Below are 22,853 nucleotides of genomic sequence, written 5' to 3' on the forward strand. Positions count from 1 at the left end.
ATGGGTCAGGCCGATGATCATGTTGACTTAACATTTGGTCTGACATTTCAGCCCTGCTCACGGCTGTCATTAGCTCTCGCCACACGCCACCTCATCAAAGTCAGTCACAAAAGTGAGGAGGGTAAAAAAAAAAAAAAAGGAAAAGGAAAACCTGTGGGAAAAAATACAAGATGTTATGATACTGTATAATCATTAAACCTCCTGCATACATTGCCCGCAATATTTGTTCATATGATGGTTTTGTTAGTCAAACATTGCAAAAGTGGGAGAATGTTGAGGGATAAATACAGACACAAACTGTAATCCACCAATCATACACACACATATCGAGCCAAGCCCTCAACCCTGCCTTTCTTATGGTGAATCCTCTCTCATTAGTTGTTACCCGCTCAATTTCTGGATGGAAACTAGAGCGAATCAAACAAAAACGTCATCATATAGAGAAAGAAAGAAAAAAAAAAAAACTGGAACAGCAACACATTTCTGCCAATAACAACACCACCATGTTGATTCCAGTGGAGTGATATCAGATGATATTGACTGTTGGGAGTATATGTGCTTCTCAAAGTCATTTCAGACCAAACCCAAGGACATCGACACACGCGCACACACACACACACACACACACACACACACACACACACACACACACACACACACACACACACACACACACACACACACACACACACACACACACACACACACACACACACACACACACACACACACACACACACACACACACACACACACACACACACACACACACACACACACACACAAACGCCAGCGTCAGTCCGATCGCAGGGCAGACAATAAACAGGGGAGCGGAGGCAGCGCATACTGACAGCCTCCTTTCTGTGGGTGACAGCTCTCCATCAGTCTACATCAAACAAGTGCATACATGCAGGCACACTCGCACACAGAAGTAGACACTCTGACTGATTGGCTGGTCCAAAACCTGTTTCAACCTGTCAGCCTCTTGGACGTAACAGGAGACCCAATATACTGTCCTGTGCACTGTGTATGGTGTGTGACGCGAGGCTCATCATCTCCGTAACTGCTGGTCATCTGTCATCACGCAGTGTTGATAATCTTAGAGACAGGGGCTCGTCTGAACACGGTGAACACCAGCAGATCTACTGTATCTGGAGAGACTAATCTGTGCTCTCATTTACTGATCCCAGACACCGACGGAGTGCTCTGGCAAGTGAAAATGAGAGGAATTGCAATGACAGCTGTCAATGAGAGGATTGTGTGAAGGTGATGTGAAAAAAAGATATAGACGGCTCTTACCTGCAATTTGAACTACGTCTGCAGTTGTTGTGTTCTTCGGGTTCGGGCCGACCCTGAATGTGAGTGCAGGACCAAGGATGCTGCAGACAAACAACAGAAGAGAAGCAAAATGAACAGCTGCTTTGAAGAGGTTCACCGTTTTACTACAAGCCACTACCGGCACTGGTAAATTAAAAAAGCATAATGAGGAGAGACAAAGAATCATTTATTGTGTGAGCTCAGCATAGAGACAAAACAAGGTGAATATACTAGCAGGAATTAGTAGGCAATAAACACATAATTAGATATTGAGATTGTGTGAAAGTTAGAAAATACAACTTCAGTATGTATGTATTTGGTAGAATACTTCAAACTGAACTGTGCATGACCCATCACAGTATTCCATTCACTAGCATATAGAATGATTTATTTTAGTTCACGTAAAGTCAAATGTTGAAGTAAACACTTTTCTTACCAGTGCTTTTTTTTAAGCTAACATAGCACACCTCATAATTCCATATCAAATTAAACTCACAAGTTTGAAATTAAAACCTCTGTTGATATTTGTATGTATGCTCAGTCTTACCAAGCTTTAGACTTAAGCTTAAATACAACAACCACTATTTAAAATACATACTAAGTGATTTAACACATGGTTAATGTGAACAGTGTTGTTGAAAAAACTTCATAAAATCCCATGTGAGCTGCTGCAAACACTCCCACATACATGTACGAGATATAGGTTTCCAAATAATAAGTATAATAGGGATATTATGCAAATTATAAATATGCATTGCGAAAATAGAGAAATTATGATTTTCGCTTTTTTTAGTTTGAATTTGAGCAAAGTACAGACCTCAGCTGAGCATCTTGTGTTTGTTTTCACCTACAGTAACCTGCCTGCTCCCTCTCTGCTCCATCTGGTCAGGAGTCAGCCACACACTTCTTTCCCTTGAGCAGAGTAAATGTTGAAGGTCTCTGAGGTTGGCAATGAAATAAAATTGAACAACCCCGGAAGATTCTCTAAGAACTCCCAGAAATCGTCTGGGAAAAGAAAAACAGTGTAATGAAAAAAAGAGAAGAATAAAAAAAAATAAATACACGTGTCTGGTGTAACCTCCTAACATCCCAAATGAAAACATGAGAAGCTGAAAAGAAGCCATTTTTAACAGCTACCACAAAGAAATAAACAGGGATCAACAAGGCAACGGAAAAGCTCGTCACCCACAACAAATGATTAAGACCTCGACTGTAAAAAGTCAGCGGGAAATATGGCAATGGTAAAACACAGAAATTAGATCACTTTCTTCAGATGTTAAAAAAGAAAATTACATTTAAAACAAAGACGCCTGAGATGCTGATGATAAACGCTTGACCTGAGTAAACAAACGATCAAATAAAATGATTAAAGAATTTAAATGTGGTTATGTTCCAGTATTTCCAGAGTTATATTCAGTGTAAATAAGATTTTTTACTTAAAGGGTGTAAATAATCTTTCAGTATGGTGAGGAAGTTCATTTAAACTTAAATAAAATCTGCTCATTTTAAAATGTATTTCTTCTTGGTTTTGTATTTTGAAGAACTTCAAGGTGTTCCTCCTCGAGTGAAAAGTCTATTTCTATTGTTACTCACTTGAACGTCCATCACAAATATATTCAGTGAAGATTGTTGCATATCATTCAAGTAACTTTACTGTTTAATTACAACAATACAGAATAAAAACACATTCTTCAAATGAGAGCTTCATAGGTTCCTTTATGGTAAAGATGGTTATAAATAGTCATATTCAGTACAAAGGTACAGACATGAGATGAATATCTCTGCCGAGACTAATGAACAGGAAATAACCCTGTTGGACCAACAGTGACTCCATCCAAGCTACAGTCTGCTATAATACTCTATAATAACAATGTTAACTCCCTTTAAACATGTGATTTTATTAAATTCCACAGAGTAAAGCTAGTCTTAAGCTAAACTAAGATTACTAATTGTTAATAGTGGTTTTGCAACTCAATTTGCCTTGAAAAGCTGTGAATCAAAGTATTCCCCAAAGGGTCAAAACATCCCTTCCTCCAACAGATTCACTACTGATGCAAGTTTTTTTATTTGTATTCTAATAGATTGGTGATAGAATACTACAGAATTTATTTTACATTTGTTAAAGCGAGCAGCTCTATCATTATATATATGTATCAGATATATCATTATTTAAATCTAGAAATTTTAAGGTTGTTTCTCCACCATTGATTGTAGAGATACTATTTTGTTTGTTTTGCTTGTTACCGCTAGTTCCCAGATATAGATAACAGACACAGTAACTAATCAATGAGTGGATGTAGGAATATTCAGTCGATAGTTTATTGACAGCTGATGATTAATAACTGTGAAAGCACATGGCGGCCTGAGACTCTGTTTTTTTTTCCTGCCAGTTTTAAGCCCTGACACACTCCAGTACGTCATCGTGGCTGAACTGTTATGTCCTGGAAAGAGCTGCTAGGATTTCAGCGCAATTCCCCGACAGACTGTACGCCAGCAAGGGAGATTCATGTGAGTCTCGGAGTGCCGTGACCCCGAGCCGCTCGTCATCAAGCAGCATGCCGCAGACGCAGCCACAGTCGCTCAGCCAGCAGCAATATATATGAGCCAATACTGCCAGACAGGCGGACCCAACCATGCACCGGTGCATTTGTAGACATGATCACACACACAGGTCTGACAGAAATGCGTCCTTCACCTGGACTGTGTTTGCTCTCGTAAATGTCAATGTTTCCACAATCTTTAGTACTCCTCGGCTGAAGGAGTCCAGCCCGGGATCTCGATGCATCTCAAATTGAACCGACATGATTTCCTCTTACTGAAGCCACACACACACACACACACACACACACACACACACACACACACACACACACACACACACACACACGCACACACACGCACGTGCACGTGCACACGTGCACACGTGCATGCACACACAGATGAAGTAAAGATAGATAAGTTATCTTGAGGACTTCACTCTGTCCTCCTGTGTTATCGGATGTGTGAGCTCGGACTTCATATTAGCTCTGCTGGTGGGACACGATGAGTGTGTATGTGTAGGCTGCTTGGCGGGATATTGGTGTGTGTGTGTGTGAGTGTGTGTGTGTGTGTGTGTGTGTGTGTGTGTGTGTGTGTGTGTGTGTGTGTGGGTGTGTGTGTGTGTGTGTGCGTGGGTGTGTGTGTGTGTGTGTGTGTGTGTGTGTGTGTGTGTGTGTGTGTGTGTGTGTGTGTGTGTGTGAGGAAGGATTTGTGAGTGTGTGTCCCACTCCCCCTAGTGTTTCTGATGAGCAGAACACTTACGTCATCTGGGGAAAGAAAAAAAAAAAAGGCACATTTTCTATACAGGCTGTCATCACCCACAACTACTATTTCAAATTTGGAGTGAAAAGGGAATATTTTGTGCTGATTACTGCAGCAGTCAACTCAATCATCATTGCACCGGCTGTCTGGAAATCTTAACGGCACCCAAAAAAAAAAAGAAAAACCTTCCCTCCTGTACTCGATGCTCTGCCTGAAAGTTTCCTCAGCCTGCCTGCTGTCATGTTGGAGTGTCTCTTGTGCTCGCCTCCTATCGACTCATCAGAGCGATCCCGGCGCCGGGCGGCGTGCTCTGACCCAGCTCTGCCTCTCACATTCTGGCGGCCGCTTCCAAACCCTCACCTGTCGAGGCCGCACAGCAAGAAGCACAATTGCTTGCGTCATGTCCTTCGCCTTGGCTATTTCTACATGAATGAGCTTTCATTACTTTGTAAGAACGGGACAAAAAAAAAAAAAAAACAGTGATAAACAAGTTTGACAAACAGTATATTTTTTGTGTTTGTCCTCTTCTCAGAATCACATCACTATCGGGTGTGACATTTATTTCAAGCATATGTATGATGATGTCACACTGCCTTATTAACCTTAAGATATAAGTGACTTAACTGAAACTAATCATTATCCAATTCCGATTAAAACAATATATAAAATTACTTTACATTTCAGGAAAAATGTAAGTCTTATTAATACCTTTCCAATGTCATCTTACGAGTCGAATTTGACCACTGCCTTACACCTTTACACACACTACAATTTTGAGAACATTTTCAAAAGAAAACGTCTATTCAGTTTCTTTGTCTTCGATTGCATGTAAACTGAAGAATCACAATGCATAGTTAGTTTTGGTGGTTCATAATAAGAATGGCGCTTAATTAACTCAGTGTTACTGAACAATAAGAAAAAAACTGATTGTTTCGGCACTGTAAGAATATTGATTAACCCGACAGCACCTGAGGCCACGTGTGTGTGTTTCTCTCCATGGTCACTGCTGATATGTGTGTGGTATTCCCTGTGGAACTGGATGCACAATATTTCACTTTTTTTCTGTGCATTTCTGCAGGTCACAATGCATTCAGTCTGCTTATTTAGAATATGACAACACACGAAACACATTTATGTCCCATGTGTCTCCAAAGGAAAATGTGTGTTTTGTGTATTTCTTTTTCTTATTATCACAAAGGCAAAATTCCAGATCTTACTGAATATATTTGTTTTGTTACTGGGTTCATCTGTCCTCTCGTTTTCAAAACATCTCATTATGTTTAACATAACAAGCCTCCGTGTAAAACTCTGCATGGAACAACAGTAATGCTTTCTGAACATGTCTCAAAACAAGTCACTGTGTGTTGCTGAAATCTTATTGGTGAAGGGACTGTGTTGTATAAGACTAATGGTGAAATGTTGACTTGAAACCTACGCAGTTGACATTTAGTAAAAAAAATTACTTTTTTGTTGTGCCTAGAGATCCATCCATTCATTTTTTATAGTGCTTTATCCAACTTAAGATGGCAGTGTACTGGAGCCGATTTCAGCTGAGGCTCCGGTTGTTCTGATTTACTTGAGTATTGCATGTAAAGTTGCATGCTCATTGGAATTGACAGCAATTTCAGATTGTTTTTCAGGTGATCAACTAAGGATGAAACCATTGAGTGAAATCAAGAGTATAAATAAGGTTCTGCATTCTTTTGACCTGGTTTCATGAGAACGATGTGTTGGAAACTGTTTTGTTAGTGTCTTTTACTATGTGGTGACTGAACAGAGTGAAAGAGACAAACATGTAAACTGCATATAAAAATCTAACAGCACAGAACTCATTCCTCCACAAATAACACTGGGAAATGTGTAGCACTCGCTGTTATTTCACAAAAATTTTATTTGAACATTGATAACGTGAATCATAATTCAGTAAAGCATTTTCCCCATGACTCCAGCTATTATGCAGAAATGATTAAAGTAGTGTATAAACAAGTCATATCGAGCAAGTCACATTCATGTCTTCTGTTAAATCTCTTGAAAACACAACTTTTGAAACGCACATTTCAAACTGTGCTCTTTCTAGCTACTGTTTTAGTCTCCCATTTAAAACCATGTCATGTTGTTTGAAATTACATATGATCTCTTGAAATCTGCTGGAACAAATGAACCTGCTCTTCTTTGATGTGAAACACTTAATGACTTTGTTTTAAAAATGTATTCCTATCTTTATGTAAAGAACATGCCTTCAAGTGTAAGAGCTATTTTTATTTGGATGGGTGAATGTTGACAGCTCATATGAAGCCTAGAAAGTCATGCTATTGCTGTTAATAAAATATATTTATATCACAGGTTTTTGCATTTGTTTTCTTACAATATTTTACAGGCGTTTTGATTATTTTGTGATTATAAGATGCAAAATATTTCAGATTCTTCTACATATGTCCTATAGGTATTAAATAATATGAACAATGAGATTATGTCACATTATATCCACCATCAGTGACCTTTACCAACCTTGGTGTAAGTTATCACATGTAATTATGAACATTTATTACCTGTTTTATGATGTATTATGGCAGCATTATGATACCTTACGAATGTTCTCATAATGCCTTATCCAACAGACACTGAAAGTATTACTCATGGTTTTTTTTCCATTTCTTCTCTATATGGGTGTGTATCAGGAGATTGCCTGTGACATGAAATAACAGGTGTAATAACAAGATTAACTAAGTCACTGCTGACATGATGAGGCATGTTGGTGTTCTGGCTCATCAAAAAACCCAATGTGGAGGCTCGATTTTTAGAGACAGAGATCAGACTGCCTCCTTGGTTGCATTTACTTCGAGGTCACTGTGTGCATTTCCACTGCTGAACAGTAGATACGGAACAGCCTGACAGTCTTCCCTCTGTGTGACTATTATCTGAGCCAGAACACTCTGTATCTACAGTTGCAGTGTTGCCGCACACTGCAGTGCGCCGGCTTTGGTGTGTTCGTATGCTGCGGGTGTAACTGAACCACCCAGACTTCACTTCTCCTGCAGGAGCGTCTTGAAAGACTTGTCAGATCTTAGGCGAACACATCTCCTCTGCCTCCTACATGGTCTGACACCAAATGTACAGCAGAACCATGGTACAAGCACAAAACAGCCTGGGTTCAAGGACAGTTCATCTGCTCATTAATAAAGTAACCGCCTCCTGCTGGACTACTTTCTCTATCTCCCGCTCTCGATCCACTGTTGTTTCCCTTTCTCTCTTTGCCTCCAACTAAAAATCGTTTGATGGCTTGACTGCTCTCTTTCTGACAAGGCGTGCAGTGACAAAAGTGGCGAGGCAGTGTTTTGAATACAATGGAGACATCAGTATGTGTCTGGAGGTAATTAGGCCTGATTTCTCTCCCTGTGAGAAGTCAAACCCTCTAAAAGGTCAGAAAAACAACAAACGCCTACATTCTCTGGCAGTGTGGCACAGCATTTTCACACAAACAATCCTTGCAGCGGCTGGACAACCTTCACTCTGTTCCCCCGAGCTCATAGGCGCAAAACAAAACCGTTTCAAATGAGGCCAATTATCCTCTATTGGATGTATAGCTTGTAAACTGAGGCACGGGCCATGATTGGTGACAACGTGCGGTGTTTGTGTCTGCACGTACGAGAGCTGGGTGAGGTCTGCGGCGTGGAGGTTCACTCTCTGGGTCAGATGCTCCATCAGGTCCGAGGCTTGGTTGCTGGTGAGGGAGCTGGGGGAGAATCACACACACAAACACAGCAAGGCGTCACATTCTGAGGTCCATACCAATGCAATGTACAGGCAACCGCTCAGCCGTTAAAATGCTATTTTTTAGGGAGATACTGCCACAATTCATACCCACAAATGGGTCATTGCACACAAGCAAAAGCTATGGCTGTCTGAATAGATGTACTGCACACATTTGCACACCCATAGACAGACACAAACACACACGCACGCACACGCACGTACCCATGCACGAACGCAAACAAACACACAGAGCACTGTGCCAAGGGAAAAGGGATCAGCTGCCTCTTCAGGCTTGGTAAATCACCTGCTTTTTTTTCCCCCAGCAATGAGACAAACAATAAGGTGCAAATGGAACCTGCATGAGGTGTAATGGCTGTATCATATGGACGCTCCTCTCTCTCCCTTTCCCCTTTCTCATCTTTCTTGTTCTGCTTCTTCTTCACCCACATTGGCTTTCTTTCTCCCGCGTGCACACACGCTCAAAGTAAAACATGATAACAGAGGGTACACAAATACACAGGCACGCACGCGCCCTCACGGCGAGATGAGAATAATAAGGTGCAAATGGAATGGAGGTGAAGTGTAATGGTGGTCTGATAAAGCCATGCCTCATCTCAGCTCAGTCCACGGCTGCTCTCTCACTCAGAGAGTAAATCGCCAAGGAAATAGACCAAACAAAGGCAATCTGCCGGCCAGCGCGTTGCATGGAGGAAATGAGAAGGGCATCCACACAAACACACTTGGAGAGCTACTTTATTGTTGACGGCTTAACCTGGAATCACTGAGACTGCCAAGTGACTGCAAGGTGACACACGCCAAAAAGTCATGGATCATAATGAGACATTGTTTAAATTTTGTTAGCACTGCCTCGCAGACAAATGTGGGATAAAGTGGGAAACAATTTCATGCAGCACTGGGTATTGGATGCATCATCGTTTACTGTATATGTGACTCTTTTTTTTTTTCTCATTTATTCAGCATTGTCGTGAATGGGTGTTTTGGAAATATTCAAGTCAGAATTATACTGAAATAGTTTGTTCAGCCTGCATGTGACACCACATTACAGCAGCTTCTCTCTAACAGAACACAGACTGGTGAGCCCTGCAAGCATGGATGATTCACTCCACCTTTGAGAGAGTGGGAGGTTCTTTTCTGTCTCTCTCTCTCTCGCTCTCTCTCTCTCTCTCCCTCCCCACTTTTTGAGGGGTTTTGAAAGTTAAAGATTCACCGAAGCAATTCCAGACACGTTTGCATCCCTCTGCGGTAATTCTAGCAACTGGAGAGCTACAGGAGTGACTTGGTTGTTGATGCTAGCACTTTTCCCCTTGGGTTTCTTCTCTTGTTTCTTTTTCCCTCCTATCCATACCTTTTCCACTTCCCCCTCTACACGTAGCCACCCCACCTTCTCCCTATTCCCCAAACCCCCCCACTACCAGCACCACAATGTCAGGAGCTGTCAGATAAGCAGGTTTGCGTAGCCTCACGGCAGGGTGCGAAGAAGCTCGGGATAACAACTGTGCAATCATGAGGTCTGCAGCTGATGCAGAGACCCCTCTGTAGGCCCACTATAGGTGTCCGCTCGGCGGGCTGAGAATAGACGGCGGGGACGGGGTGAAGATATTTCACTCAGAAGGTGACCTGCTTCTTCCCCCTGGCACATACTCACCTATATTGTCTGTTTACATCTTAATCTGCGAGTCCTATTTCTGTGGCAATAAGGTGACACAGATTGCACCCATCGGACCTTTATGAGCCTGCGTGTTGAACAGGTGAAGGACGACTCACTGACACCGGACTTGATAAGGCCATAAAGGGATTTGAGAAAGGGCCAGGGGCGAAGAGACAGTCGATAGGAACTTATCTTTGCAGAGCCCGAGCTGAGCGAGATGTAAGGGAGAAGGAGAGAGAGGGAGAACTTGGCTACCCTTACTGACAAAGTATCATCATTAAAGCTGTAATACAGCACAGTGATACCCACACGCTGAGGGATTTATCATCCCTGGTATTGTAATCAGGTGCAGCACACACGAAGGATTTCAAACTACTGTATCCTTTTACATAAAAACATGCATCTGTGGGTGGCTTCGGCACAAACGGCATCTCTTTAAGACAGTTTTAAGTAAGTGAGCAAAGCAGACATATGCTGAGTATTAAGGTGTGTAAAATGAGACAGCCTTGAAACAGGTCCAGCAGCGTGGCTGACAACTGGTGGGGGAGAAAAACAAACAAACAAACAAACAGTAATATGAAGCCTCTGCAGTTGGAGTGGCAAAGTTGGTTAACCATGTGTCTATTCAGGCCAAAAAAGATGATCTGAGTGTGAAAATAAAACATAAACTTAAATTTTATAGTATTAACTGCTATTTCTGTTTAGTTGTTTTTACTGTTTTACTCAGAGTACCAAACATAACCACTTCCTTCCTTATTGCAAGCGTAAGGAACTAACATTTTTAGTTTAAAACAGAATGTATTTTCAACATTTCATTTTATTTGGAAGAATTGGTATCACTTAAAATGATAGAAAATGGTAAAAGTGTCTTTATTATTCTTTGTAAATTTCAAGGTTTTTATAAAAAAAAATAAATATTGATTTAAATTTTCTGAACGTTCTCTTACTACTTTGCTTCATTCATAGATTAATATGCCGTTCCAACACACTTGAAATTAATATGCTGTTCCAACACACTTGAAATCAAATAATGATCACCTTGTTGAAGTAATAATGTTTTCCCCTGAGCCAGCTCTTAATGATCCTGGCTGAACAGATCATGTCATCAAAGCTTTGGCCAATATAGTAAAAAATATTTTTTTCATCAGGTTGTTATTTCTCCAAGACTTGAAAAATGACGAAGGTCATTATTTTAAGAGGTTAATAAAATTTGGCTGTATTTAGTCCCAGAACAAAAATGAGTTTGACACCTGTGATCTACAAACTGCTGAACCCTTTGTGTAGATGATGGCCACTGAACAGTGACAGAAACCTGTGCCAACTATTCCTTGACCCAGCTTATCAGCCCTTCTTCATTTACAATATCATTTTGTGAAATACGTTCATTGTAGTTCAGAACTTTTACTTGAAGAAGTTGAATTGGTATTTTTATTTTTTTTCAGAAGAACATCTAATAAAGAAAATATGTGATCGCCTTTCAAAACCTGTAGTTTAGACTTTATTCGAGTAAAAACACAGCCTCTGTATTTCCACTGAAGTCTTTCAATAACTGCAGTACTACTGAAATGGAGTACTTTTTTATTCTGCCTGCCTGTCATAGGAAGTCTTTTTGGGTTAGAAAGTACAACATGTTGTGGTGGAAGAACATATTTGTAATTATGTTAAGGCAGATGTGTAAATATATCATATATGTTATAAGTAGAGGTTTTTTTTGTTAGTAGCACTGAAATGTCAATAATGTCTAAAAACTTTCTTTATTTGAAGAACGTTTTAGTCCATCATTCCCGCTCTTTTGCCAACTTTCGCCAAGTCGTTCATGTTACACTTCATTTTGATCAAATGCATAAATCTAATTGTACATTTCTTTCTGATTTACTGTCCCCAACAATGCCCATCAGTTACTAACCAGGTACAGAGTATTAGAAATGATTACCAATATAATGGTGAACATTGCTGCAAATCATACAACCAGTATTAACTCTATAAATCAAGAATTCAATCACCATGTCTCGTACAAACAGATGATATTGCAGGTGTGTTGGGACAAGAGGTTAATATCACAAGTGTGTGCAGCTAACAAATGTATATCCTGTAAAATATTCATAAATATATCCATGTAGTATGTATTAGTATCTACTTTTACAAGCACACACAAGCCATTACAAAGAAAGAAGAAAAAAAAAGCAATTCGCTGACATTCAAGTGTAATTTACCAAGCCCTGCTGCCACAGCATGTCTCTTTCTTACTGAGACTTGATGTGATGCTTATTTCCTTCTACAACAGAGAAAACATGGAGCCACACAACGTCTCAAATCACAGCGTCTGTCTCTGAGATGGACTTGTAAATAAATATTCAACAGGAAGGGAGAACACAGATCAAACAACACAAACACAGAACAAGTAACAAAATATAATGACTTCAATCATTCATGTTTGGTGCCACCAATAATGTAACAATAACCGATAACACTACAATGTGGGGTATTTCATATGCAATAGAACCAATAACTTACCAAATAATGTCATGAAACAGCAAAGCGAAAACATATGACCATTACTGAGAGAGAAAGAGAACTGCATGATAAATAACTATGCCATCCAAATCACCTATTTTTGATAAGAAAACTGTAAAAAAATACAGTCAAATTTCCAATGCAGACATATTTATGTGTCATTGTCTGCAGTCATTCGGATTTCAAATGACTTTTACAGGCTATTGAAATAAATAAATAGATTTAAAGACTAGTAATTACATTATTAACCAAGTATTATTATATTACACACTCAAATAATTCATTACATCGTTGGCTTTGATGCATTTAAAATATCGTCAATCAACACAATATTGGCAGGGATAGTATTATTGGCCATTGATACATTATCGGATACTACAATTATGATCATCGCTCACTTTGTATGTACGATGGTAATATATAAAATGTGTAAAATTTGGACGGTGAGTCCATTTTACATACCATATAAAGACACAAAATGGTACGAAATGATCGGATCGTTGTGGCGTCTAAAGCTGTGTGTATGACTCATACTCACTCTGAGCCCGTGATGATGTAGCCAAAGTGTCTGTCCTTCCCTCTGCTGGAAAACTCCTTCACTCCCACATGAACCAGCTGCGTTTTGACTTTCATGTCCTTCTTCTGAGGCTCTTCCTGCTGCTTCCTGCCTGCTGGTCCCCGAGCCCCCTGCATCCACCTCTCAATCTCAGAGTCCACCTGTGCTTCGGGCCCCTCGGCCCCGCCGGTCAGCCGCAGGGTGGAGCCTTCCTTTGCAGGAGCGGCAGCCGCAGGCTTCTCCAACCAGCGGTGGGGGACGGGGACTCGGTCCTGTGTCGTCCGGCTCTGGACGTTCTCCAGTCCAACCATTTTCTGGGAGGAGGCCGGTGGTCCACCGTTGACCTCTGGAGCTTCGCCAAAGGGCTGCATGTCAAGGTAAGCCAGCAGCTTGGAGAAGAAGGCTGCGTGCTGTTTTGAATCAAGGAGGGTCTCTCTTTAGATTATGGACGTAAAGAGGTAACCTCAATATTACTTATAGAAGAGATTTTATTTACGCTCAGACGAGACCCTTCTTAAAACTCTTCATTATAGGAAAGGTATGAAAAAACACGATTTTCAATAACAGATGATCAAACATTGCATTGAGTAGCTTTATTATGATAATTCCCAATATTTTCACCAAAATGCACTGCACTGTGCAAAATAATTAATTCAAACTATTCTGTGACTACACCAGTTAGAAAGCATGTCAGGGAGTTTTCTATGATTCCCCAGTTATGACTTTTCTTTCAAGTCTCATAATTCAACATTAAATTGTAGTCTGTGCAACTTTCAAATCACCCCCATTTGAAGTAGCATTCAAAAGTGAATAAAGCCTAAGTTTGGACATGTCTGGCTCCCAGAGAAACCAATTTGTTGCTTGAGCAGAGTAATTTTAAATTCACCTTGTCAATGGGCTCTTTGTTTGCGTCGTCTCTTTGCTGGCCTGGAAACAAACACAATGTATGTGAGCAGATTGTGTGAAAACTGAAGTTTTCTTTTGTATTTAGCAAATGTAAAAAAAATAAAACTGTTATGACTCAAAATCATAGACTCCAAAAAACATTTGGCAGCACACTGCGTGAGAAATACATAAACGAGGCTTCATTAAAGCATTTCTAAACTTCCAGTTCTATATATTATCACATCTACGGCACATAAAATAAACACATGTAGCTGCCAATTTGAATTTCGTCTCGCAGTAGAAACACCTACCTTGCTGTTTCATTTCCAGTGTGTTTGGAATCTGCTCCTTATTTGATTTCAGGTCTTGGTCTTGATGCAGATGCATTTCTGCCAGTGGCTCCCTGTTGCCATTCACGCCGCCCCTGGAGTCGGTGGCTCCTGGTCCTGGACGGGCCCCAAGTGCAGGCCTCTCGTCATGCGCCTGATGCACAGCTCCTGTGATGACCCCGGCCAGCTGGTCCAGGTCTTTGCCCATCAAAGCCTCCATGTGGATGCGGTGCCTCCCTAGCTGATTCACCACATTCTGGATGAATCGTTCTGGACAGAAAGAGAGGGAACGAGAGCCCGAAAAACAGATTACATTGTACTGAAACTACAACAGAAATGGCACATTTCCAAAAGTGTAAAACAACAAATTACAAAAAAAAAAAAAAAAAGAAGGCTTCCATGGTGCATAAATATCACCACGAGCACGGAATGTTCATAACAAGTAATAAACACAGAGCTGGTCTTACCATCCATAACACTAAGAGGCTGTTTTGCAGCAGTGAGTCGGTTTGAGCCAGCTTTGAGCAGCAGTTTGTCCAGATCAGGCCTTTGGGGTTTGGATCCAAAGACAGCGTGGGTCTGCAGCTCTGCATGATCGCTCGGAGCCGGCCGCGTGTAGCTGAGGTAGTGGAGCTTTCCTTTGGGCCCCGCCGCCTCCCCACCCAGGGTGCCTTGCTGAGGGCCGGGCGCTGCAGCGAGAAGCTGTGCCAGATGGCTGGAGAGGAGCTTGCTCCGTCCTGGGTCCTGGCTGGAGGAGGTTGTAGTGAGCTTGGGGTGCCTGCCCTCTCCACTCTGAGTAAAGACTTTGGTGATTGGAGGCTGGCCAGCTCCCTTCTGAAGGCTGTAGACGGTGGTCTCTTTCCAGCCCGTCTGGGGTTTTGGCCGATTGGATTCTGAATGACCATCAGATTTGATGTCTTCATTCTGCTACAGAATAAACCCAGAAACCACATTTAGTGCTCTGTGAATGTGTCAGACCTTCCTTTTCCTCACCGGAGTGGTTTCTGTATAGTAAAAGGTAATCCAGAGGACTTTTAGTTCACAGTTATTAAAACTAAATCAAACGTTCAAGTCTATGTAACCTCATTAAATCTTTACACTTCTTGACCTCAAACCTCTTAACCTTGAATCTTTTCACAGCAGGATAGCAAAGTCAAGTCTCAGCAATGTATCTGACCCCCAAACAAGGACTTTGAGCTCCTATTCTCCCATCAGAGGTTAAACTTCCACAATGTAGAACAAAGCCATTTTTGAAACGGCTTTGTTCCAGCTGCTTGACTTAAACCAGTATTTTCCGCAAACTTGTTATCTTTGTGTGTTTATTCCAGACAAATAGGTGGGAGTGCAAGAAGAATCCACCTGCAGACACTCACATATGCTTTTTGGTAATGCATTTCTCTGCATCCTGTGTTGTATATATCCAATTGTATAGCAATGCTGGCTCACATGGATTTGTTGAATAATAACTGTTCATATATCCACAAGTGTTTGCCTGTCATAAAGTTCAATAGAAAGGTGTTTTTTTGTTTTGTTTTTTCTTTTAGTTTTGCTTTTTAAATGAAATTCACAGATTCTATCTTTTTAAATGTAACAAACACCATGGTCCTTTGAAATGTGTGCCCAGACATCACCCCACAACACAATTATTTCAATGACTTGAAATGTGGATGATTCAGATCTCACGACCTTTTCATTCATCAGTAAATGTCAGATGAGACTATTGTAATACAGCAGGAATCTCTCATATCAATCTGAACAATGCTTCCTCATCACCGTAATATTTGTACTACTTGGTGAATGACGCTGGCCTTCTCTTCACACGCAACCCCATAACAGTATTATTCTCAAATATTTTGTCCATGTTCATGATTCGAACTCGATTGACCTGATGTTGATCTGCTCATTGCCACTGTGATAAATGAAAGAGCTCAATTTATCTATTTTTTGAAAATGGTTCACTTAACTGTGTGCATGTGCGCGTGTGTGTGCGAGAAAACTTATTATGAACTGATGTCCATGTGTTTGGTGCTTGTAACTTGTTATTCTCAGCCATACATGTCCATGAAATCATAAAAAAAAAAAAAAAAAAACTAACAAAAAAATGCTGATTGGCTCAATATTCAGGGTTATGTCTGTATAAGTTGTTCATAGAATCTACATCAGCAACATCAGCGTGGTAGTTTAACTGGCTGCAATAATAAAGAGTTTGAGTGCAACTTTTGTTTTTCCCCTCTATTCAACATCAAAATCAGGGACATTTCCCAGGGGTGGCTTTACCTAGAGAACTGTCCCCGAAAATCAGAGACTGTCAGTGATAATGGATCACCCGAGTATGCGCATTGGTTTAACCCTCTGCAGCTGTTACCTTTGTTAGGGCTTCCTATGAGTGAAAATGTGCTCGTGGTAATATTGAAATACATGCACTATGTGCCATTGCTAACTTGTACTTATTGCATATTTTACTTTGCCTTGTTTTCCCTGCAAATTTGCTTGCAAATATTGGTAGTTGACATGCAGAAATGCTACCATTACCTGCAAGAATGTACTTCTTCATATTAAAATCTTAATCTGCAATTTGTGACTAGCAATCTGATCTATAAGACTCTGATCAGATTAATTTTACTTGTGCAAGACTCGTTTATTCATTTTTAAGTAAAAAGTAATAACATTCATATGATAAATCCTAATTCCATTCGGAAAGGTTTCTTTTTTTCACCCCCATGAGAACTTTACATGGGTTGTACTGGGTCAGCATTGTTGTGACAGGCTTTAGTATAAAAAGAGAAGCAACCTGGGCTCGATGAGATGGGGCAGGATATGAATAAGGATTCCAGATCAAAGACAACTGCCCTTGGAAATTGCATTATGGAAATCGAAGATGAGATAGTGTCACTCAAAGTGTAATTTCATGCATTTCCACAACACACAACAAACTTTAAAAGCATATCCCTTTCTGCCAGAGAAGTAGCAGCAATCCCTTATCTAAAAAGGAAAAAAAAAAGTGACTCATCTGATCTTAAAGTTAGTCATATGAGTTTTTATATTTGACACATGATGAATTATGCATTTACCTTTAGATGTGCTGGCAGGCAGGTATTTAGAAGCCTTTTAGCCACTTGCCATTGCATTAGATATTAATAATAGCACAAAAATGCGTAATTTGGGCATTTCCTCTCTGCTTGAGGAGGAGGAGGATTCATTCTTCTCATTTGAATCAAATGAGCCCACACTGCACTCCAACATACAGTGCATTCAATCCACTGAACAGCATTATTATCCATGTCTCTGCTGCACTCATGCTCGCTATCTCCCCCAGTGCCATTTTCTGTCCTTCAAATGTATATAGAGAAAATGTCAATCTTTCTGAGCCAGGCATACTGAGAGGCCATAATAGCATTAGCACAGCAAGACAGGGGTGCGCTGCCATTCAAGCTAACCATGTTTGCCTTTTTCCATCACACTACGCAACAAAGGGCTTCATTTCATCAATAAGGAAGGTCTTGAACTCTTCAACTTTGCATTATGGCTGCACTGACACAGCAGCAGGACGCTGCTTGCCAATGAAGGATGCTGAGCACATTTCGCACAAAGCTGGGGTTCCACCCGAAATATGAGGGCTGAATAATGTAAAGAGGTGATGGAGGATCTTTGTGTAAAAATGGTCTCTGCTCAGCAGGAGAGGAGGAGAAGACAGAAAGCGAGAAACAAAAGCGAAGCAGGGACGAGAGGGCGAGCCCAGTTATTGACTCCTCGTCAAAAGGAAAAGGAAGAGGCCCTTCCGTAATTTATTCAAAGAAAACACATTTTCTTGTTGACTTGGGTGATATAAGGCACTATTTCTGCCCAGAGAGCTCAACCCAAATGCTCCATCTAAGCTGTCAGGAGAAATTTTAATATTTAGTATTTCACTTCTATAAAAGTTCAGAAACCTCCTAAGACAGTTATTGAACACAAAGATCCAGACCTTCTTCTGTTTTCCACAACAGGATAGAATCATGAAACAAGGACTGTTAGTAATCAGACTAAACACAGCTCTAACCATGTAAACACTATGTGAACCTATTTGATTAAAATGATTATCCCATCGGAGGAGCTTTGTCAAAATTATCACTGTCCACATACATGGCTTTCTACTGTTGAAGCTTTGTGTGCATGTCTGTTACTTAATGTCCCCAGGCATCACTTGATTCATTGAGGAAAAAACAAACCAAACAAACTGGTAGATACAGGAGACAACACAGCTCATCCCTTTTCCTTCCTGATCATATTCTGATCAACTACAATGTTCCTTTGGTGTTGTATTTTCAGAAGAAACACAAAAAGCTTCAATAATCGACCTCCATCTAGAATACTGGCAGGCTTCAAGGTGAAGCTGAATGTGGAATCATTGTGCATGGGTCACAGCCAACCTCACACTGCAAAGCATCATGGGATTGACTGATTAAAATAACTGCTGCATATAAAACCACATATCAATCTAATCACTTCATTCAGCGGACAATATGGTGTCTCACTCAAAAGAATTCAATCAGGCAAATCAGTGACCATCCAATTGCGGCAATTGTCTTTTAAATGCCCTATTAGAATCACAATACATCACACATGCAGATTTTGTGTGTTTTTGCCACTTGTTGCGGTCAGTTTTCCAGTTCGTGAGTTCTCACCTCAACTTTGGCTCCCTCCCTCTGGAACCCCGGGTGTCCATCCTCCTCGGCGTGCGGCAGGAAGCCCAGCCCCGTCAGGTACTGCTGGAGGTTTCTGCTCAGCTCGCCGTGAACAGGCCTCGCTTGTCTGTCTCTGGAGCTGCCATAGGCAGTCAGCGGGCTCGGAGCCGTGGCCTGATATTTGAGGGGGGTGCTCCTCAATTTGGAGAGCTCTCGAAAGATGGCCTGCTGTGTGATGTCGTCCTGCCACGTTAGACCTGAAACAAAGAGGTCAGATTGACGAAACACAAAGTCAGCAAAAAGGACCGATGCAATGCAGGGATTTCTGCGAAATCATTTGGACTTGTTCTCTTCAACAAATTAAACACTACAAAACAATTCTTCAGTATCAAATTCATACCCCATAATGAGAAACGCTGCGGCCAAAAAATAAAACAAATGTGTAAGAACTGTATCAGACAGTATGCTACAAAGTATAAAACAACTGTTCACATCAAGCAGAAATCAGAGAAAATGAGCAAAGATGAGAAATGTAAATTGTTTTGATTGACACAAAAATTATGAAGCTGAAACAACTAATTGTTCATAATATAAAATGCCATAAAATTGTCCAAAATGCTCATAAGCTTGTGAAGTACTTCTTCATGTTCAGCATTTAGAAATTAAAAGCTGTAGACGGAGAGTATTTAACCATTTAAATTCATCAATTATTTATGTTGCTGTTGATGAACGTTCTGCTGAGTCAATACTTGTTTTTGTCCTGATTTCATCTCATAAAAAAAGCTTGAGATTTCTGGATCTGAAATCCGAGCGGATATAAGACAACACATAACACAATGGCAGTCGATTTACAGTGTGTGTGGTCAGTATGTGCTCATCTTGAAAGTTAAATAAATCAAGACAAAAGAGCAAAGAAAAATATCACGTCAAAGTCTCTAGTGGACAGTTAATAACAGCAGAAATGTTATATTATGAGTGTAAATGTAGTTTTCTCAGCAAAACCGAGAAAACCAAACAGGAAGTATGAGTGTAAAGAATGACAGTAAAGAGGAAGCCGGACACATGTGCGTGCGCGCACACACATACGTAAAGACAGATGTATACAAAAACCTGCGCACACACACACACACACGCCACAGCCAGTCAACAAGCCCGGGGAGAATGTCACACTGTGGCCTGACTCCGTGCCAACATCTCTGCTAATTGCCAACACATAGTTGGGATGCAGAACTCCTGGGCAGGGGCAAAGCACGGTGGTGCCAGGACCAGATGGAGCTACCCAAGCAAAAAAAAAAAAAAAAAAGTTACCCAAAACATGGCCCAGTTCCCAATGAGCCAAGAGGCTCAGGATTCCAACGGCAAAGAGCATAGAACTACCAACGATAGTATAGTTCTTTAAAAGAGCCAAGATCCTCGCTGATGAGGTTTTCATTCCAGTGCAGAATAATTTTTTAATGAGAAACATGTAATTAAGCTGTGGTTCAGATTCTTTGGGTTCAGATTCCAAACTGCTACACGCCCCAACCTTTCACCGGACTCATCTAAAGAAACAATGCAGATTTTAATGATGCGGACGGGTTTATTATCAATAAATCAACAGCCTGGGTAGAAATATGTGGAGAAATGAAAGTATCAATGCTGCAGAATGTCTTCATTAGCCTGATTTCTCACCCTTAGACACTAGATATTCTCATAGATATTCATAAGCACCAGATGAGGATCTGAGCAATGCAGAGCAGCTACAGATGCCTCCAGTCATTCTTGGCAGTGCTGAATGGAGCACAAAGCAGCGTATGTTGTCACTGTTCTGGAACGCAGCTCGGCCATCCATCCATACAACAATGACAGTTAACTACCCATGGCTTACCCAACGTTGTGTACGCATGCTATATATTACCATGGCGATGATCATTTACGCCATCATCAGCAGCAGCCAAGGGGGCGAGCAGGTCTGGCTCCAACCCTGAAGGATCCATATCGTGCCTGTGGCCTGCTGCAGCTGGTTTAAGTGGGTTCACAGTGAACGTGTGATGGTGCCACAACAGGATGAGGCCAGCTTCATTGACTGTGACACCTCTATCCCCCCTCTGTCTCCGGGGGGATGCGCTCATTTCCATACATACTACGTTCTGTGTGTCTGCGACAGGCACACTTGAGGGAAAGGCTACGCCGGCGCAAATTACAGAATCAAAATGAGCCATTTTGGGGAAAAGAAGAAGTCAGAGAGAAAAGTGGCGGGGCCTTTACGGTTGGATTCCTCTCAATCAACCTCTCAGCTGATTATCCTGGCACTGAGGAGCTAAATGTCATGCAAATTCATCTGCAAGTCCAGAGCAAGAGCAGGTTCCATCATCAAGTGCTGCCGCTTTTTGCCTGTTAAGGATAGCATCCCGTCTCAGGCAAATGCCTCAGTTAATTAGCGCCTCGCCATTAGTGCAACAGCTTTCAAACAAGCGAGATATTTCTGTTGGCCTCCTGTCTGTTTTCTATGTGACAGAGAGAGCAGCAGCGAGGGGGCCTCCTAAATATTCAAAGCCTATTAGATGGGATCCTGTCTACACGTCTTGTTGTTTCATCTGGTGTTTTTTGAAATGCAGATTTTCCCCTTTCCTTTACTTCTGTCCACCAACTGATTTTAAAGGCATTAATAGAAAAGAGCGTGAATAATTTAGCAGCAAGTTTCACCTAATTAGTCCAAATGAAATGTGTCACTCTAAATTTGACACATAAATTAAACCAACAGCACAATGGGTGAGGCAGGAGCCGGAATGCAAATACATTTATTAGAGCCATTTGTGATATGTATAATTCATCTCCTGTGAGTTTCATTTTGAGATTAAAAAAAAGTGATTTCTTCTGGGTTTTTTTAAACGATCCTATCAATCATCATCTTTTTTCACAACTTCACCTAAATTAGCCTCAAATATTCGGTATCTGTAGAACAGTGGGACACCTCAGGGGGGCCAAGGAGTATCAGTGGGGTACAGCAGCAGAAAATCTCTTGGGGTCCCAGGTTTGCCATTTTCCATTTAATTAATCAAAAATGAGAAATTTTAAACTTTTAATTCATTCATTAAAGAACACATTTGCTGAAGCGAATTGATCAAAATGATAAAAGCAACAAGTCAAATAAGTTTCAATGCATCTGCGTAACTAGCATGGAAAACTGTCAACAATAATATAACTACTTCTACTACTACTAATAATAATAATAATATTCTACTAATGTGAAAAAAAAACATTCAGTCGACCAGCGTTCAACTACAAATCCCTACTTGGATAATCATACACAATTTAAATCACTGGCCACACCCAGATTTAAAAACTATACTGACAGTTTAATGCTAATGTGTTTTACTCTGACAGTATGAAAACAAAGGACGTTTGTAGAATTACAATTTTATTCAAACCTGCTTAACTGTCATGCAGCAGCCCGCCACTAGTCGGAGCTACAGAGCCGGCAATTCTGCAGTGCTTGATCAGACTGAAGTTTTCAAGTTAGTCTACCAGAATCCACTCGGGAAAAATGAAAACATTAAGGACCCCATTTTAGTTGTTGTTGTTCATCTGTAATACGTTGTCAAGTGGACACCTTTCTGAAATAAATGTCAGTTACACTAAAACAAACATGTAATTCCACCATTTAAATTTTGTGCAACTTCCACCGGTTTGTTGACATCTTGAGCCCTTTTGTATACATGATCTGGCAAGATCACGATTCGCACGGAGATGATGTCAGTTAGAGAAACATAAACACAGTTTGATGGCTACAAATTTCAATTTGATTGTAAACATCGATTTTGGTGTGATCAATTTACGCAACTGCGGTTTAGACATTTGTGGAAATGAGTGGTAACGGTCTTGTT

At 40.8% G+C, this 22,853-nt stretch overlaps 1 protein-coding gene across 1 annotated transcript in view; it reads right to left on the minus strand.

The window, feature by feature from the left end:
- Nucleotides 1–22,853, minus strand: part of ptprn2 (protein tyrosine phosphatase receptor type N2) — a gene marked incomplete at both ends in the record, with an annotated part of 139,756 nt that overhangs the window by 85,269 nt on the left and 31,634 nt on the right. Inside the window, 7 exons of the mRNA XM_080515360.1 lie at nt 1,300–1,379; nt 8,264–8,350; nt 13,092–13,519; nt 13,996–14,036; nt 14,306–14,593; nt 14,791–15,247; nt 18,988–19,244. Of these exons, the coding sequence (XP_080371486.1) occupies nt 1,300–1,379; nt 8,264–8,350; nt 13,092–13,519; nt 13,996–14,036; nt 14,306–14,593; nt 14,791–15,247; nt 18,988–19,244 (1,638 nt within the window). The remainder of the gene's footprint in view (nt 1–1,299; nt 1,380–8,263; nt 8,351–13,091; nt 13,520–13,995; nt 14,037–14,305; nt 14,594–14,790; nt 15,248–18,987; nt 19,245–22,853) is intronic.

This window comes from Blennius ocellaris (assembly GCF_963422515.1).
Source record: "Blennius ocellaris genome assembly, chromosome: 19".
Taxonomy (NCBI): Eukaryota; Metazoa; Chordata; class Actinopteri; order Blenniiformes; family Blenniidae; genus Blennius; species Blennius ocellaris.